At 38.0% G+C, this 21,048-nt stretch overlaps 1 protein-coding gene across 5 annotated transcripts in view; it reads right to left on the bottom strand.

The window, feature by feature from the left end:
- MSH3 (mutS homolog 3) overlaps positions 1 to 21,048 on the bottom strand; it is a 223,575-nt gene that overhangs the window by 138,723 nt on the left and 63,804 nt on the right. For all 5 annotated transcript variants that reach the window (XR_012413790.1, XR_012413791.1, XM_005557283.5 and 2 more), the window contains 2 exons: positions 14,929 to 15,041; positions 11,517 to 11,631 (listed from right to left, as the gene is read on the bottom strand). Coding sequence is in view for 3 of the 5 variants with exons in the window: in XM_005557283.5 (XP_005557340.2) it covers positions 11,517 to 11,631; positions 14,929 to 15,041 (228 nt within the window). In the remaining 2 variants the exon portion in view is untranslated. The remainder of the gene's footprint in view (positions 1 to 11,516; positions 11,632 to 14,928; positions 15,042 to 21,048) is intronic.

Raw genomic sequence — 21,048 nt, 5'->3', positions numbered from 1 at the left:
CTTTAGAGAACCTAAAATCAGAGCCCGAAAAACCAGTACCCAAAAGAGATTCCTTCACTTCTAGATGACTCCTTTGACTAAGGCCCCAAAGCCCTGGAAAAGAGAAATACTTTACCTCAAATTAGGAATGTTGCCTAGTAACTGAATGCTGTCCTTTGGTGGTGTAATGTATCTGTGACAGGTTTGAGCTAGCTTCCAAAGAATGATAATCTGTTAATGATTTTCAGAGGGAAGCAACTCCAAAACTGAAGGATAACAGGTGTTCAGCCCTTTCTCTCCCTCTTGTAGCAGTTAACTTAATTTGTCTTGAATTACAGCAATTTATGTTGTGCCTCTACCTTCCTTAATAGATCTAAGCTCCCTGAAGGCAAGAATTATGTCTTAATTCATTTTGTACCACCTGTAGGGCTCAGCGGACAGTAGATGCTCTACAAATGTCTGCCATCTTCCTATGGGAAAACCAGGTTGGCTTTATTTTTTTCCCTTTGAATCACAAAGCTCCAGAACTGTCTGTGAAATAGCCAGATAGTTATTAAATGTAAAACATTATTTACAGGAAGAAACAGTTAGGCAGTGATTGGCTATGTAGCTGACAAGAGCTCACTTGAATTCATGGTCAAAGATCTAAGTTGGAAGTTCGGCTGATAGCCTGGGCTCTGAGTTGGTATCTAACCAGTTACCCATATGTTTAGATATGAGTCCTTACTTTGGCTGTTCTGACAATTAGGTTTAACTAAGTCCATCCTAGGAGTGACTAGTTAACATGTTAGCGCCCTAATCAGACATCGACTCTAGAAGGGTGCTTAGTTGGCATCTTTGTTCATTTGGGTTATAACAGAATACCTCAGAATGGGCAGTCTGTAAACAGAATTTTATTGCTCAGAGTTCTGGAAGATGTCAAGTCCAAGATCAAGGTGCCAGCAGATTTGGTGTCTAGTGAGGGCGCAGTCTCCATAGATGGCACCTTCTGTGTGTCTTCACATGGAGGAGGGGCAAACAGTTCCTTTAAGTCTTTTCTATTAATTTAAGGGCATTAATCCCATTTGCAAACGTTCTGCCCTCATAACCTAATCACTTAGTAAAAGGGCCCTTCTTAATATCTCCACAGTAGTGATTAGGTTTCAACATGTGAATTTTGAAGGACACAAACATTCAGGCCATAAGAGTTGGCATGAGACTAATCAAGAAACCACAATCTAGCAGCCTTTCCTAAAAGCATCTCAGCTAGCTGCCTTTATCTTCTGTCAACAACAGATGTGTAAGACATAATTTTTCACTGTGGTATGGAAGTTTGTGGGCTGTCCAGAAATACTGCCCAGTTGCCTCCTCCCTCACATGAACAGGGTATAATAATCCTATAAATCCAACAGACCATACCCTAAGGGATGGTGTTTTAAGGCTTAGGATTCTGAAAGCATCCCCTGTTCTACCCATTATCTCAGGGTTTGTTCCCTGACTCCAACTAAAAGTGAACTGTCGCTATTATAATGTTGCATATGCCTCAAGTGAACCACTGAAACAAGGTACTGACAGAATACCAAAAAGACAATTGGAATTTCATAGAGCTAGAGAAGAGTTTACATGACTGTTTTTGTGCCTGCTTGCTAAAAAGTATCTAAATGAGTGACAGAATTCAGTTTGAATTAACCCACTACCTGGTACACAGCAGGTGGGGTAGAAGGCTTACAGCCTTCATCTACATATAATTACCCAATATCTACAATATCAAAAAGAAACCAGTAACTGTGAACAACCAAGTTGGTTTTTAAGTTAGCTCACAACCTTTAGAGAGCACAGGTATAGGTTATTTTAATTAATGGTATTAATGTAAGTATTAATGTGTTGTGTGTGTGATTTTTTATTTGGTTGGTTGTGGGTGTTTTCTGTGTTTTCTTTTTGCTATGTGTGTTTTTGTTTTTTCTTTTTGCCCTTACTAAACAAGTAATCTAAATTTCAAATTAGATGCTGTTTTTTAAAACTGATATCTACATTGACTTTAATAAAAGATCAACCACTGGGCAATCTTAAATCAGACTGATTCCCATCTAGAATAATTATCAAGCAACTACAAGAAGGACTAACCATGCTTCTGGAGTTGCCATATATTTCATAAGTATTTATAAGTATAAATTTATAAGTATTCTGGAGTTGGAGTCTTCCTTCCCAATAGAAATGAAATTTCCTTCTGTTAGCACCTATTTCCATTAGAATTATATATATTTTTGAACTAAGGGTTATATCTACCAGCATCCTTAAGTATCCAATAGTATCTGATCACTGACCTTCAAGCATTCTAGCAATTCTAAATTATTTATCCTTGTGGAAGACAAACTCTATGTGCTTTGAAACTCACCAACAACGTGTGGCTAGAATTCATGCTGTGTGAACCTGCATAGAAATCTTATATACAACATGGGAAAACAGTTTATCAATATTTCAGACACCAAAAATATAATAGATGCTTTTTTTTCCCCTCAATAATGGGAGGGAAACATCTTTGCCAAAAGCTGCACAGAGAAATTGACTCTGTATTACTCTAACCCTGCTTACAAAAAAAAAAAAAGAAAACCAATCTTTTTGACTTAGACAAAGGCAATAAGGGTACAGAATTTATTTAAATACCATTTTAAAATGGAAACAATGACAAAAAAAAAACTACCATATAACACATGAAATCTATTGCCGAAAATATTTCTGTATGTACAGTTTTCAGAGTTCATAAATTCACCATTTGTCTAACTTTTCGGCAGTTAATGTGATTTATAAAATATAAATTGTATTATATTACAAAACTTCAGGGTTGTAGATTCACTTACAATTGATTTGTAATTAAACAACATGACTAACTTTGCATTCCTAAATCCTGCCAATAAGCCCATTAGAAAGGCAAATAATGAGAAAAGTGTATGTTGAGTCCACAAGACCGCTGCCAGGTTCAGTGATTCAAGGAGGATACACAGGACTCAACACAGAATAATACTAAGAGCTATGATTTACTACAGTGAAAGAATGCAAAGCAAAATCAGGCAAAGGAAAAGGTGCCTAAGGCAAAGTCCAGGGGGAACCGGGCATCCAAGAATCCTCTCCAGGCGGAATCACACAGGATGCACTTAATTTCCCCAGCAATGAATTGTAACAACACGTGTGAAATGTTGTCCACCAGGGAAGCTCATTAGAGACTCAGCACCCATGATTTGTATGCCAGACTGGTCCCATAGACACTGTCTCCCTACCATGTACCAAAATTCCAGCTCTGAGAAAGTAGGTGATCAGCATAAACCACGCTGTCTGCAAAAACAGTTAAGGCACAGTGAGGCACTCTCATCAGGAAATGGTGAAAACTCTTCCGAAATTCAAGGTCCCAGACTCCAGTCAAGGGCCAAACTTGCAGGATGGCCTTTCTAAGGAAAGCTTTGTGATCAAGCCTGCTACGTTAGTTTTTTGCACATCCCTCTTTTTAAATTCTACTTCTCTAAAACTATATGTATTACATTTATTTGTTACTATATTCTTTCAAGTTTACGCTTCAGTCCTAAATTGATCTTTTTCTTTATACTTCTTTCTTAAATCCTATCACCTCATTTCTAAGCTTTCATACTGCTCATTGATGTTCTTTCACATCTAGTATCATTTTTTTTAGTGTCTTTTAGCTCATTTTAAAACAGATTTTTTTTTTTGGTGGGGGGGACGGGTGGGACAGGTGGGACGGATGGGACGGAGTCTCGCAATGGCGCAATCTCGGCTCACTGCAACCTCCGCCTCCTGGGTTCAAGCAATTCTCCCGCCTCAGCCTCACGAATAAGCTGGGATTACAGGCACCCGTCACCATGCCCAGTTAATTTTTTGTACTTTTGGAGAGATGGGGTTTCACCATGTTGGCCAGGCTGTTCTTAAACTCCTGACCTCAGGTGATCTGCCAGCCTCGGCCTCCCAAAGTACTGGGATTACAGGTGTGAGCCACTGCGCCCAGCCAGATCATCATTTTTATTTCATCTGTGAGCATGTTTTTCTGGCATGTACACATTATCTGTAATGACATCCTACTCCTTATTCTCTTTCTTCTCATAATAATTTTGTAAGAAATTTGAATTTGGTTCTTTTCCCATTGCTAATTTTTAAGTGAAGATTAACTTTCCTGAAGTTTTAGAACACGGGCAATGTTTAGGACAGCTTTTCTAACTTCATACATCTCCCTCTTCTGTTTTTGTTTTGTTTTGTTTTGTTGGAGATGGAGTCTCGCTCTGTCACCTAGGCTGGAGTGCAGTGGTACGATGTCAGCTCACTGCAACCTCCACCTACCGGGTTCAAACAATTCTCCTGCCTCAGCCTCCAGAGTGAGTGGCTGGGACTACAGGTGCCCACCACCACACCTGGTTAATTTTTTTGTATGTTAGTAGAGATGGGGTTTCACCATGTTGCCCAGGCTGGTCTTGAACTCCTGAGCTCAGGCAATCCGACAGCCTTGACCTCCCAAAGTGCTGGGATTACAGGCGTGAGCCACCATGTTCGACCTTTTTTTTTTTGAGATGAAGTCTCACTCTGTCACCAAAGCTGGAGTGCAGTGGCATGATCTTGCTCACTGGAACCTCTGCCTCCTAGGCTCACACCATTCTCCTGCCTCAGCCTCCCAAATAGCTAGGATTACAGGCACCCGCTACCATGTCTGGCTAATTTTTGTATTTTTAGTAGAGACGGGGTTTCGCCATGTTGGCAAGGCTGGTCTCGAACTCCTGACCTCAGGTGATCAGCCCACCCTGCCCTCCCAAAGTGCTGAGATTACAGGCATGAGCCACCACACCTGGCCGGCAATCATGTTTTAAACTTAATAGAATGTTTTTCTCCAGCCTTCCTCTTCTGTTCTTTCTGTGCAGTGTTCTGCGCAGTGTTCAATTGTGCCACCTGACCTCTGCTTTCAATCATAAAAAATTAACTGCATGAGAAATGTCCTCCAACCATAAACAATGAGAAAACTGGACAAAACATGTGAGGGGGAAAACTTTTCAGGTATATTTGGCACAGAACTGTGACTCCTGAGAGAGGAAAAACAAATGAGGTAAACAACATGACTGCCTCCTTGGTGGGCACAGGGAAACTATAATTTGTGAGACAGAATGCCAGATAACAGAGCTGCACATAGAGGGAGCTCCAGAGATCTGCTGAAGGGTCACCTCAACTCTTGCCAAATACCAGTCCTCAAAGTTGTTTAGGAACCTCTGTGGGACCTGGTAAATAACCACCAGAAATTAGTAGTGAACAGTGACCAAAGTTCACAAAGAGCTTGGAACACTCTCCAACCAGAGTAGAAATACCTCAAAATACATGATGCATTGGGTATAAGCCTCAGAAGGATATTGCCTTAAGAATGGAATTAAAATAGAGACAAAGATTTTTCAATCTCAGCACTACTGACATTTAAAAGTGTGTGTGTGTGTGTGTGTATCAACTTTATTGATATAATTCACACACTATGCAATTCACCCACTTGGAATGTGCAATTAGGCGGTCTTTAGTATATTAAAATTGGCCAACCATCACCACCATGTAATTCTAGATATTATCACTCCAAAAAGAAACTCTATACTCATTAGTAATCACTCTCCATTCCCCCCCACAACCCAAGAGCCCTAGGCAACCACTAATCTTTCTCTCTATGGATTTGCCTATTCTGGATATTTCATATAAATGGAATCAGACAATACGAGACTTTTTGTGACTGATGTCTTTCAACTACCATAATATTTTCGAGGTTCATCATGTTGCAACATGTATCTGTACTTCATTCCTTTTTATGGTTGAAAAACCTTCTATTGTATGCATGTAACACATTTTAGGTATCCATTCTTCAGTTGATGGATGTTAGGGTTGTTTCTACTTTTTGGCTATTATGACTAATGCTCTTATGAACATGTGTATAACTTTTTATGTGGACATCATATTCTCATTGTCTTAAGTAACATCTAGTGGAATTGCTAGATCACATAGTAAATGTCATGAGGTACCACCAGACTGTTTTCCAAAATGGCTGTACCATTTTACAGTCCCACTAGCAATGTATGAGGATTCTATCTTGTCTGCATCCCAGACAATACCTTTTTTTTTTCATAGTTATAGCCATCCTAGTGGGTATAAAGTGGTATCTAACAATGGCATTGATTTGAATTTACCTGATGCTTAATGATGTTGAGCATCTTTTCATGTGCTTCTTGGTTGTTGGCATATATTCTTTGGAGAAAAACCTATATGGATCATTTGTCCATTTTCTGAGTTATCTTTTTACCACTGACTTTTATATATATATATTTTCTAGATACAAGTCCCTTACTGGATATATGATTTGCAAAAATTCTTCTATTCAATGGGTTGTCTTTTCACTTTCTTGATGGTGTTCTTTGAAGAATAAAAGCTTTTATTTTGATATAGTTCAACGTATCTATTTTTGCTCTTCTCACTTGTGCTTTTGATGTCATACTTAAGAAATCCTTGCCTCATTCAAGGTTACAAAGATTTAGACTTATGTTTTCTTCAAAGAGTGTAACAGTTTTAACTCATAACAGGTCTTTGGTCCATTTTGAGTTATCTTCCAAACTCAAATATGACAGGAAGTAAGGCTCCATCTTCATTCTCTTGCACAGACAGCTATCTTGGCACCATCTGCTTGAAAAAAATCTTTCTCCACTGAATTGTCAGTAATCAAATGTCCATAAGTTTATTTCTAGACTCTCAATTCTATCACATCGATCATATGTCTGTGCTTATGCCAATTCCACACTGTCTTTTCTTTTAACCCCACCCTCCACACTGTCTTGATTACTCACTTTGTAGCAAGTTTTGAAACAGAGATATGAATCCTATGAATTTTAGGATCAGCTTGTCAATTTCTCCAAGAAAGCCAGCTGGGATTTGATACAAAAATTGCATTGAACTCAGAGAGTGATCTGAGGATTACTGCATCTTTTTTTTTTTTTTTTTTTTTTGAGATGGAGTCTCGCTCTGTCTCCCAGGCTGGAGTGCAGTGGCGTGATCTCAGCTCACTGTAAGCTCCGCCTCCTGGGTTCATGCTATTCTCCCGCCTCAGTCTCCCTAGTAGCTGGGACTACAGGTGCCCACCATCACACCCAGCTACTTTTTATGTATTTTTAGTAGAGACAGGGTTTCACATGTTAGCCAGGATGGTCTCAATCTCCGGACCTCGTGATCCGCCTGTCTTGGCCTCCCAAAGTGCTGGGATTACAGGCGTGAGCCATCGCGCCCGGCCGGAATACTGTATCTTAACAACAGGTAAGTTTAATGTCTTTGAGGTTTTCTTAAATGTCCATTGTCAGGTCAAGAAAGTTCCACGTTAGTCGTAGTTTTTTCAGTGTTTTTATTATGAAGGGGTGTTGAATCTTATGAAGAGCTTTTCCTGTCTATTGGGACTATCATGTAGCTTTTGATAAGCGAGATTAGATTAATTGGTTTCCAGATTTTTAAACCAAACCTGTATGCCTGAAATAAATCCAATAGTCATGATGTATAATCATTTGTTATATATTTCTGATTCCATGTACTTACATTTCACTGAGGATTTTTATGTCTATAATCAAAAGATACAGGTCTGTGGTTTGTTTTCTTGTAATATATTTGTTTGGTTTTGGAGTGTTGAAATTTGGGGCCAAATAATGTGTTCCGTAGGGATATCCTGTGCATTTTGGGATGTTTAGCAGCATCCCTGGCTGCTAGCCATTAGATGTCATTAGAGCAGCATATATATTAAGCCATTTCTTTCACTAGTAAGTAAAGGTAATCACCACATGTTATCATTCTGTTATCATAAGAAGTTTTCTTTAAAAAAAAGGTTTTACAGTTTATCTTGGGTGGATTTTCTCACTCTTTCCTGAAACTTCCACTATCTTTTTGAAGTTGTGACCACTCCAAATAAAAACTATCCAAAAGGACAAAAGCACTCACTTCTAACAACAAAAAGTTGATTCCTTTGAATTTCATAAATTTAGGCATCAGGTTAATTCTGTCATAATAAATATCTAACACCCTCACATTCTATTTATTTTGTTTTTTTGTGTTTTTTTTTTTTTGAGACAGAGTCTCGCTCTGTCGCCCAGGCTAGGGTGCAGTGGCCGGATCTCAGCTCACTGCAAGCTCCGCCTCCCGGGTTTATGCCATTCTCCTGCCTCAGCCTCCCAAGTAGCTGGGACTACAGGCGCCCACTACCTCGCCCGGCTAGTTTTTTTTTGTATTTTTAGTAGAGACGGGGTTTCACCGTGTTAGCCAGGATGGTGTCGATCTCCTGACCTCGTGATCCGCCCGTCTCGGCCTCCCAAAGTGCTGGGATTACAGGCTTGAGCCACCGCGCCCGGCCTATTTTGTTACACCATTTTTCTTTGAAACAAACTTAAAACTCTCAAAATAACTTTAGAACCTAAAGTCTGCCTTAACAAAACTTCACTTAAATCATCCTTAAGAACAATTCCTGAAATGGCATATTTTCTCAGACTACCTAAAATTCTACTGTAATGGCACAAGGGCCTTTAAATAAATACGTATCACGATTTTAATGAAACATGCAGCAATGTTTGTGAAAGAATTTGCTAAACAAGCCAATTCAAGTGAACTTTATTTTCCCCTTGATAACACAGCTTTTGAAATAAAAGTCCAAAACTTCAGCAGCATAAGGTATGTTTATAAAGTAATGCAACTGAATTTTTCATCTACAAGGAGAAAATTCATTTTTCCAAAGTAATCACCTTAAGAAGCAACTGGGTGCGGTGACTCACGCCTGTAGTCCCAGCACTTTGGGAGGCCGAGGGGGGTGGATCACAAGGTCAAAAGTTCGAGACCAGCCTGGCCAATATGGTGAAACCCCGTCTCTACTAAAAATATAAAAATTAGCCGGGCGTGGTGGTGCGTGCCTGTAGTCCCAGCTACTTGGGAGGCTGAGGCAGAAGAATCACTTGAACCCGGGAGGTGGAGGTTGCAGTGAGCCAAGATCATGCCACTGCACTCCAGCCTGGGCAACAGAGCGAGACTCTGTCTCAAAAAAAAAAAAAAAAGCAGCAACATTATTTTTGCAAAATATAAGAACTATAGAATTACTCTTTTAGAATGATCTTCAGAGTCAAATTACATGCCACTCATAAACACAACATTTCATTTTTAAGCAAAACTAGAGTACCAGTTTGATCACCATCTTCATTAATTAATCTTGGTTTCCAATGACCTTTTGGCAATTTCCAGTGAAATACACCCTCACAGAACAAAGAATTCCTTCCTTCTTTCATTCATCCTGTATTAATACTATATATAATATTAATAATAAATAATAAAAGCCTACTAGGTGCCAGGCTTATGCTGGATGCTGGGAATATATACAAAGGGGAGCACTTTATGTCTTTTGGCTTTGGCTCCATGGAAGTACCCAACAGGTACATTATATCATACACTAAGTCACCAGCAGAGCCAGTTTCCTGACCATCCTCCACCATCAATTGTAAGAGGCAAAAAGTTCAGCTTCTTTCAATTTATCAAGAGGTTAACCTTCAGGTAATTTGAAAAGATGCTATTTTAATTTCAGTATATATAGACATCTTGTTTTATTGTTTGGTATTATTCTTACTTTGAATTAAATATGAGGAAGACAGGCCGGACGCAGAGGCTCACGCCTATAATCCCAGCACTTTGGGAGGCCAAGGCGGGCGGATCACTTGAGGCCAGGAGTTCAAGAACAGCCTGGCCAAACCTGTCTCTACTAAAAATACATAAAATTAGCTGGGCGTGGTGGCATGCACCTGTAATCCCAGCTACTCGGGAGACAGAGGCAGGAGAATTGCTTGAACCCAGGAGGTGGAGGCTGCAGTGTGCTAAGATCGCACCACTATACTCCAGCCTGGGCAAGAGCGCTAGACTCCATCTAAAGAAAAAGAAAAAAAAAAAAAAAAATATATATATATATATATATATATGGGGAGGACACATCTTTCCAGGTCCAAATTCATTTGCTTCTGAACACACCAGGGCCTGATTTTTAAGTTAGTTTCCTTACTCCAACATTAATACTTCTTTGCTTGGTGATATAGAACAGAAACATAAGTCTTAATGGGCAAGCTATTTATCACTAATTCTACCTCACTTACAGGGTCCCTATCATTAACAAGTCAAACTGGTAGGTAGCTTGTCACCCCTTTTTTAAAAAGCCCCAACACAGCCAACCATATAGACTGATCTCTTTAATAAGTTTATTTTTGGAGCTTAAAGTAGAATCCAATGAGGGTATAATGCCGGGCTGACACGTTTTAAAATAAAACATTTTGGCCACACTAAAAAATGTCCAGATTAATACAATACCCAGGTTCAGAAATGAAACATCAGTTGAACTCCACTATGCCACATCCATCCCCAATCTTTACTCCTTTCCCTTCTTCCTCCTGGAAGAAACCCTGCTTCTGAATTTTCTGTCATTCCCCTGCATGTTTTCACTTATTCCCTAAGTACATATATATTCTTAAGCAGTATAGAGTACGATTTCACATGTTTCTAACTTCATATAAAGGTATGTACTGTGTGGCCTTCAGCAACTTTATTTTTGGCTTAATATACTGTTCATGAAATTTAAGTATTGGTCATATATTAATAGCTCTAGTTCATTCATTTTCACTGCTGTATAACATTACATTGCATGAATATAGCACAAAGATCCCTGATGGGCATTTAGATTGCTTTTAAATAGGATAAAATTGTTTCCAGAGAAATGATACTCTGTTCTAGTACCACACGGGAGAACACACATCAAAGACATTACAAAAAGAACCCCAAGGAACCTGCCTTTCTTCGACTCTCTCCAGCAACCTTGAACCAGCACCACTTCCTTGTTTCCTAGTTAATTTATATTCTGTCATTTTGCTGAGATAGCACCCATCTCCCCTCCCACCTGTGCAGAATGGGACAGAGCTGATGTATCCCGGATCAATATAATGGAGGGTGATTCTTGACAGAGCCAAAGAAGTGGCTGGTGAAGGCGGAATGTAAAAAGACAAGAAAAGTATCCTACTACTTTTTTCTGTTCCACTGGTTATTAAACAAGTATTTTCCTAGAATGTCAATTGTGAGCTTTTAAATTTCCAAAATCCACAGTTAATCACTCTTGTAAAAAGCTGTGTTAGCAGCTGGCCCTTTTCTCTCTAACTTTATGGTCTATGAAATAAGAAATGAAACCAAGAATAAGAAAGGTGGTAAAATTTTATGAATGCTTTTTAATACTATTTCTGGATCCGTTAGTATAAAGCAGAGTTTTGTAGTCAAAACTATAATATATCAAATAGCTACCATGAATACAATTTATTTGACAGAATTCTATCAATATATTTTTAATATTCTTCAGCAACAATACCAAACAGCTCATCCTTGCACCCTAGTATTCTATCAATAGCAGGCAAGCTTCTCTAAGTGTAGTACTACCAAATTCAATTTAAGAAATGTTCATAATATAGCCTCCCCCTTTTTGTAATTTTGGAGGAATCACTCACTCAGGTTTGGAGAGCATTTTTTCCAAGTTGAATTCTTTGAGGTATTTTATGATGGCAGCCAAAGAGCAAATCACAGGCTTCTCTAAGTTAACAATGCCAGAAATAATTTGAGAACCTAGAAAACAGAATATATTAACTTGTTATTAAAAAAAATTTTTAATTAATCAAATTCGAAAATGTAATAAATAGAATCATTAACTTATTACCATTATGAAACACAAATTTTAAGTAAAACTTTATGGTTATTGAAATAGTAATTTAGACAGTATCTCCTAAAATTGACCTTTGGAAAAATGTAAATCATTACTAATACCCAGGGCATGGAAAAAAGGGGCATTTTTCTGATGGTGGAATGAACCTTTTTTGGAGAACAGGATATTTTTTCAAAACATAAAATGTCCATCCCCTTTGCCTAGAAATACTCCAAACTGCATGTCGAGGATGTGTGTACAAGGAGGTGACTTGAAAAATCTTTTGGAGTATTAAAAAAACTAGAGGCCACCTAAATCAACATTAACAGCATAGTACTTAAGTAAAGCTTGGTAAATCCTGGTTATTATGTACCAACTAAATGGAATGACTTCCAGTTATCTGCACTGATACGGAAGGCCATCTATAACATGTTGCTAAGTGGGGGAAAAAAGTTGTCTGATCATTTTCATGTCTCACCACAAACACTGCAACAGCTTTCCATCTGGTCTCACTGCTTCATCCTTGCACCCCACAGGGTATTCTTAACAGAGCAGCCAGAGTAATTCTTTTTAAAATGTATATCAGATCATTAGACTATTTTGCCCCAAAGTCCTCCAACATCCCCCAACTCATTGAGAGTAGAAGCCAAAGTCCTTACAGTGACCCTACACAATCTGCCTGCCATCTCTTCTGTATTTCTGAGCTCACCTCCTAATGTTCTCCCCATCAGTTACTCTGTTCCAGCACACAGACTACTTGCTATTCCTTAAACATGCCAAGCACCCTCCTACCTTAAGATATTTTGTGCTTACTGTTGTCTCCGCTTGAAATACTGTTTCTTCACGTCTATGTGGCTTTTTCCCTTAACTCCTTCAGTCTCGATTCAAATCTTCGTTCAAGTGCCGTTTCTCAGTGAGGCCTTTCTTTACCATCCTATTTAAAAGTTCAACCCACTCCCCTGCCTTATTTTTTTCATAGCATGTATCACCTTCTAACACACTAGTTTACTTTATTGTCCATCTCTCACCATTAGAATGTAAACTCCAAAAGAGCAGGAATTTTTGTTTGTTTTATTCCTTATTGTATGCCCAATGCCTCCCATATAAAATAAGCATTCAAAAAAATTAGCTGAACAAATAAATCCCAGCTATGTTAAACAAATACAGAGAACTATGTGTGTACGTTTATGTGTGGATGTGTGGATTTTTACACAAGGATATATGCCAAATTTTAATGATAATCCTTCCGACATATAAGCGGCAAGGGCAGAGGACAAGTTTGAGGGCAGGCACTTTACTTTTTTCTTTATATACGACTATGTTGTTTGACTTTCTTGCAATAAGCATTAATTACTTTTAAAAGTAAAAATATATATATATTACAAGATGTTCTCTACAAATCAGTAATATAAAATATCTTATTAATTTTAACTACAGGTGTTTATAAAACCAGAGTGTAAATGAAGTGCTAACAACACCTTTCCGTTCCACTAAGAATTTTATTTTCTTTTAACTTTCTAGCTTTGTTCCCCAGAAAATGTGATTAAGATGGTGTATCAATGTGTCAGAAGTAGCACTGCCTGTGGTAAAAATGATCAAATATCAGTACATTATATCTGGACTGAGAAGAATTATAAATACCTGACTTCAGAGCTTTGGCCTTCTCTCAGTGCACTGACTTTTGCAACCGGGCATGTCTTCTGCAGAGACTGCAGCAAGAAATACGGTCTCCTCAAGGGCATGGAGCTTCTAAACCAGGGTGGCGCTTATGCTCACTTGATGTGAGTCTCCTTCCTTCATACACTCTCCAGGGCACTGCCACAAAGACTGCTGTGAGGACTATCCCACTAAGGGGAACACAAGCTCCACTTGCAAGGTGTGTTTTCTGGCCCATGTCTTTTAAGTAAATCTGATACCACGAATGGGTCATCGTAGTCTTGGGATTTAATCAGGTCTTTAGCTGAACATAAGATGACCCCTTGGTAATACTGAATACTGGTGTTAGAAGTGGGGTACACTTGGTTGGGCATGGTGGCTCATGCCTGTAATCCCAGCAACTTTGGCAGGCTGAGGTGGGAGGATCGCTTGAGCCCAGGAGTTCAAGATCAGCCTAGGGAACATGACAAAACCCCACCTCTATAAAAAATACAAAAATTAGCTGGGTGTGGTGGTGCATGCCTGTACTCCCAGCTACTTGGGAGGCTGAGGTGGGAGGATTGCTTGAGTCCAAGAAGCAGAGGTTGCAGTGGGCTGAGATCACGCCACTGCACTCCAGCCGGGGTGACAGAGTGAGACCTTATCGAAAAAAATAAAAAGAAGTAGGATACATGCTCAGACACTTGATTCAATTTGATGAAGGCATCATGAAATTAAGAGACATGCTAACAAGACACTGATGCCTAGATGCAAGGAAATGCTAACCAGATACTGATGTTTAAATGGAGCAGTGACGGGGAGCTGATGACGAACGCTCTCTAGCATGTGACAGGGATAAATTTCCTCCATATGGGGTCTGATGAAGATCAGACTAAAGCCAAGTTTATGCCGAGGGGGAAAATGTCTATTCACCTCACCATCCATAAAATGGACCCTAACATAAGCTGGACTGGCAGGAATGTGAGGTACAAATGAAAGTAAGCATTAATGCCTGACTGTGGACATGTGAATTAGACAAATAATGATTACCTAACATATTTCAACCCTGTCACTAACATTCTGGTGTTTTAATTTTGGCAACCAACATTTCAAAATGCTAGTCTTCATCAGAATATTTATCATCCAAACGGTCTACAAAATACAAAGATACTAATGAGCCATCTTTAAAGATAAGCAAAAAGGAAAAATGGTCAAAAACTCCTTCTACTGTAATGAATATGTCAAAACCATCAAGTTACTAGCTGGTCATAATTTTTTAAAAAGCTGCAATGGTTCTTTTTGTTTTTAGGAGACAGGATCTCACTCCAGGCTGGACTACAATGGCGTGATAATAGCTCACTGCAGCCTCAAACTCCTGGGCTCAGGTGATCCTCCCCTGCCTCAGCCTAACCAGTAGCTGGGACTGCAGTGCAATAGTGTTTCTGATGAGCACAACAACAGTGAGACCTTCTTCTCCCACATATTTATAGTAACAACCTAGATGTCATTAAATTGAGAATCATACTCATGCCTTTATCCAAATTTCCAATCAGTTCAACTTCAGGACCTACAGGGAAAATATTTACCTTTGATGTCAACTGTGTCTTTTGCATAAAACTCTGTAACTGCCTGGAAAGCATGGCTGTATTCAAAATAAATGTTATCCATCCTTTCAACTCGAATTCTGTCATCCTGCACACTGAAAGAAAAAAGGAAAATTTCAAAGATAACTTGTCTATTATCATGAAATGCTGGTATTTAGGTCTTGGAAAAAAGATATTTATTCCTTATTCTTTCCCAAGTTGAAGAAAGAGAGAGAAAGAAAGAGCTAAAGTTTCTCTGCCAAAAAGCTCTATTTCATAAAATATTAAAATGAATACTTTTTATTAACTGCTATTTTATATCACCTAGCACATTGTGAGTTCTTTATCATTATTTAAAAAGAAAAACTCATTGAAATTAGGGTCCATTATGTTACTAAATATGAAGGGAGAAAAAATGAAAAGCATCATTTCGATTTGATTACGTTATTTGTTTAAATACTCTAGCCACAGAATACAGCACTGAGTAACTCTTTCTTTGAGGGACTTTCTGCTAAATCTGTTTCTATCACAGTCTCCAGTCAAATATAGTAAATTAGGTTAACTCTCACTCTTTAAAGTGATTCTACAGTCCTTCTAAAAATATGTATAAAAATTTGCCTGAGTACATAAACAAAATCATATCATGCTGGGTTAGTGCATTTTCGTTTCCTATTTTTCTTGACTCCCTATTCCTTCCTCCCTCTCTTCTTTCTTTAGCACCTCACTCCCATGACTGTTATCTCTCATGTTAACAGCCTAGAATGAATCTCTCCATATTTTTTCATGTTCATATTTTGGTCATACACAAGCATATCTAATATATGCTCATTATATATTATGTTACTATATTATAAAACTGAGATGATTTTATAAACATATTTCTGTGTCCTGTTCTCGTCACTTAATAATTCTTGAAAGTCCCTCCATAAAAATGACCTAGCTACAACTCCTTTTTAATGGCTGAAAAATATTTCATAGTATATAGATGCCACAATTTCTTCAACTATTTCTTTGTTGTTTGATATTCATTTGGTGTTAATGTTTCGTCACATGTTGCTTTAAAACATTTTTATTTAAAAATATAAAACTTTAGTTACAGTTGTAGCCTGCACATGTCCCTCCCTAATCACATCCCTCTACGATTTCCAGAAGGAAACACTGGCTAGGCACAGTGGCTCAACACCTGTAATCCCAGCACTTTGGGAGGCCAAGGCAAGAGGACTGCTTGAGCTCAGGAGTTTAAGACCAGCCTGGGCAACATGGGTCTCTCTACAAAAAACACAAAAATCAGCCAGGCATGGTAGCACATGCCTATAGTCCCAGCTACTTGGAAGGCTGACATGGGAGGATCACTTGAGCCTGGGGGGTCAAGGCTGCAGTGAGCTGTGATCACACCACTGCACTCCAGCCTGGGTAAGAGTGAAATTCTGCCTCAAATTTTTAAAAAAAATTAGTAAAAGAAGCAAACATTATCTTGAATGTGATGTATATTACCATGTATGTTTTCATTTTTTATAAAAAACTGTATCATTTCATGCTTTTCATTTTGTATGAGTGGTACTTTATCTTAACCATACAAATTGACTCAATGTTACACTATTTCTAAGATTTATACACGAAGATATATGTACTTTTTAAATTTTAACCGCAGTTAAGTATTTTGTTATTATATTTTCTAATAAATTTAAGATCTGCTTTCTGAATTTATTCACCAGAATTCATCTTTGTGGATAGTGTGAAGTTATAAATACAATTACATTTTCCATATAACTAATGATCAAAGTAGCAATTAGAGAGCATTCCATATGTCTCTGCTGATTTATAATGTTACTTTCACTGCATATTGCCTTTCTATATATGTCTTTGGCTTCTCCATGCTGTTCCACTGATCTTTTTGTCTATCTCTGAATCAGGACCACGGTCTCTTAATTTCCAGGGCTTGGCATCTATAGCTAAAGTGGCATGGCCCCTACCTTGCTCTTCAAGATTGTCTTGGCTACTCCTGGACCTTTGATTTTCTTTGTAAATTTTAGGTTCACTTACCTTCTGTCTTCACAAGAAACTTGCTGTGATTATTTTATTTTATTCTATTTTAGTTTAGTTTAGTTTAGGTTTAGTTTATTTATTTATTTATTTTTAGACAGAGTTTCACTCTGTCGCCTAGGCTGGAGTGCAGTGGTAATGGTACGATCAGGACTTACTGCAGCATCATCGACTTCCCAGGGTGAAGCAATCCTCCCTCATCAGCCCCAAGGAGCTAAGACTACAGGTATGTATTACCATGCCCAGCTAATTTTTTTCTATTTTTAGTAGATACGGGGTTTCGCCATGTTGCTCAGGCTGCTGTCAAACTCCTGGACTCAAGCGGTCTGCTCACCTCGGCCTCCCAAAGTGCTGGGATTATGGGCATCAGCCATTGCACCCAGCCCTTATTGGTATTTTGCTTTGATATGTAATGAATTAATTTAGAGAGAAATAACATCTTAGAGATATCACATTATCAAAGCTGGTATATTCTGCTATTCATGTCTATTATATCCAACAGTAATGTTCTGTAATTTTCCCCATGAAGGTTTTATATAGCTTTGGTTGTGCTCACTCTTAGATATGTACACATACCTCTCTCTTGTCTTTATCTGAAACAGAAGCAGGTGTTAGGAGGGGCCCAGCATCAGGGGACTCTACTGCACATTAAAGTTAAAGAACCACTGACCTATACAAATAAAAGACTGGTGCTATAATGAAAATTAGTAGATGATAGGAAAGAGTATTTACAAAGAGTATTCCCAAAGCAAAGCGTATTTCCTTTGGAAGTTTATCTTATGTATATTGATGTAGGTATATCTAATGATCTAAGTACATAAAAAGTTGTCTGTAAAGCTATACTATAAACAACTGAGTTAAGATAATTTAGAAAGTTTCTCAATATTTTTTTCTTTGGCTCCCTATGCAGAACACTTTCTTGGTCTCTACAGAAAACCGAAAAAAGACTTGAAACCATCCCCAGCACAAAAATAAAGCAAGCTTTTTTCTATTTTTATGATTTTCCTTCCTGAGCAAGGAGATCGTATGAGTTGATTTAAAAGTTCAATTACAATGCCTTATAATAAATAAACAATAGTGAAACTTTATTACCTATTTTGCTTAACAACTAGGTTAAAATTCAAAAAGAAGGATTTATGACAGAAAATCTATAGTGTATATATTTGTTTTTACTTCACAAAAACAGTTAAACAAATTCTCATGGGCATATGCCATGCATCAATCACTCTTTCTTAGTTTACAATCTAAGACAACAGACAATAATGTGGTAGACATATGTAAAAGATACAGAAAATACATAAACACAAACGGCTATACCCCATCACAAAGGCAGAACACTCCCTCCCTCAACATTATGAAAAGTAGAAATAAATGTATCATTTCATCAATGTAACACATATTGGTAATTTTTTGGTATTTTTCTTGATATAATATTTTACTGAAATAATTGTTTTTTGTTAGATTCAAGCAGTTTTTGTCTCCCTAAATCCTGCCATAAAAACAGAGAATTTAATAACCAAACTAAAACCCCCATGTACTACATTATGACTGCATCTCAAGATATTAAGAACCCTGAAATGCAAGCAGGTGGGATGAACAATAAGACACAAATGCTATCAGCAACCATGTGAGAAGCAGCAGACAGAAGCAACAGAACTCTAACAATCGGAAAACAGGAACAACACAAAACAGCAACCAGGTACTCACTGGAAAGTATAGTAGGATATTTTGAGGAGCTGAAATTGGGAGTGCAGGTTGTACATTTGATAATAGTGACTACAGGGAGTCCACAGTAAGGCCTGAAGGGGCTTGAGAACTCTAGGCCCTATGAACTCACAAAACCAATGGTGCAAAGCACTTTTTTAGGACAAATCTTACACTGAGGAAAAACTCCTATGAACAGAATCTAAAATGAGGAGAAAAGGGTAACAGGGTAATTGTTAAAAAGACAAAAGTACTACAGAAGAGAGCCAGGAAAAAATGAGCTGTCACATTTGCAAATACTGAACAGTATGCAGCAAAATGAATGAATCTCAAAAATATCGTATTTTGTGAAAGAAATCAAGCCAAAAAAATATTAATATATACTGTAAGATATTCTGTATTTAAAATTCTGTAAAAGGTAAAATATACTGGTGGAAAATTAATAATTGCCTAGGGCCAGATGTGAAGGGAGGGAACCAACTGCAAAAGCACATGAGAAAGTTTGAGGGTAAAAGTATTCTTCCACATCTTGACTGTGATAGTGGTTACAAAATTGTGTAACACTACCACTTACACTTACAGTTGTGTAATCTGTACACTTAAAAATGAATGAATTGTTTATAAATAATACTTTGAGTTAAAAACCACTACCAGAACTATGAAGTCAGAAAAGCTATTTTGAATCTACGCCTCCTCTAAAAGTTTGGGAAAATGAATTTGCATAAAAATGAGTAATAGAAAAGGACCAAACTCAAATCCTGTCCAAAGTTATGATAAGAAATAAGAGAATAAGCACAATAACATCTCTACAGACAATAGAATGTTAGACATCTCCATAAAACATGCAAACCCTAACAAGTTAAAAAAATTATTAAGCAAACAAATTGGACTTAGAAAAACTCAGAAATGAATGGGCAGAACTCAGGAATTAGAGACAAAAGAAAAACTCAGAATGAAGGATAGACTAGAAGGAACACAACTGAATAGATACTACAGATAATAAAGATAAGAAGCAGGAAATGAAAGGGGGAAATTTTTTCAAAGTCAAAAAGAAATGAAAAAGGAGATCTGAAAGATTGGAAGAAAGTAACAAATGGAAAAGGTTGGCAAAGAAGATCTAAAACGTTTATAAAAGGTGCTCCCAAGGTACAAACTTGGCAAAGAGGGCAAAGCAAAGAAATAGAAAAATAACTTGACACTATATATTTAAAAAACACATCACATACCTGGGGAAATCAACCCATAATGACCACCACAATAAGTAATCTAGTAAAATTATTTCCAGCCAAAATGACAAGTTGTTTATAAAAGAAAGAAAAACAGAGTTGCCAAACTTTAACAGCAATGTTTTATACTACAGACAATAGAGTAACATATTTAAGATACTCAAAGAAATAAACTGTAAGTAAAGAATTTTACGCTTAGCCAATCTTCCATGTATAAAGGCCACAGACAGCTATAACCAAAGTATGGTCACCAGACCAGTAGCATCACCACCACCTGGGGACTTGTTAGAAACACAGATTCTCAGGCCCCATCCCACATGTACTGAGCCAGAGAATCTGCCGGTGAGGCCCAGTACTCGGTGCTTTAACAAGCCTGCCAGGTAATTCCGATGCACACTAAGGTGTAAGAACAACTATGCTACAGAATAAATTTCAGACACCCAAAATGACTAGAAAGACATGGATATAAGAATTGGCGGTGAGCATATACTACATATTTGCTTGGAGAACTAAGACTCAATGGAGGCTATAAGAAAGACGGTATAGTACCTAATGGCTATATGCTCTGACGATGCAGATATATTACAACTGTGAAATAAATGGGAGAGAAATGGAAGACCAAAAGGAACGGCATTTTATAATATACAATTTTAATAATATGGATTCAGTAATATGGGATAAAGCAAATAAAATACCTGATATTTGAAATGAGAAAATCAGAGTACTTACATAAGAACCAGGCTTTTCAACATGGTTGGGAAAAGGAGATACAGATGTTAGACTGTAAAAGTTAAATAAAAACTCTTTAGCCCTGAATTTGAATTAGAAGGATTTTTTTTTTTTTTTTTTTTTGAGACAGAGTCTCGCTTTGTCGCCCAGGCTGGAGTGCAGTGGCCAGATCTCAGCTCACTGCAAGCTCCGCCTCCTGGGTTTACGACATTCTCCTGCCTCAGCCTCCCGAGTAGCAGGGACTACAGGTGCCCACCACCTCGCCTGGCTAGGTTTTTTTTGTATTTTTTAGTAGAGACGGGATTCCACCGGGTTAGCCAGGATGGTCTCGATCCTTGACCTCGTGATCCGCCCGTCTCGGCCTCCCAAAGTGCTGGGACTACAGGCTTGAGCCACCGTGCCTGGCCTAGAAGTATTTTTT

This window comes from Macaca fascicularis, chromosome 6 (assembly GCF_037993035.2).
Source record: "Macaca fascicularis isolate 582-1 chromosome 6, T2T-MFA8v1.1".
Classification (NCBI taxonomy): Eukaryota; Metazoa; Chordata; class Mammalia; order Primates; family Cercopithecidae; genus Macaca; species Macaca fascicularis.
This window is presented reverse-complemented; position numbering and strand designations above follow the sequence as displayed.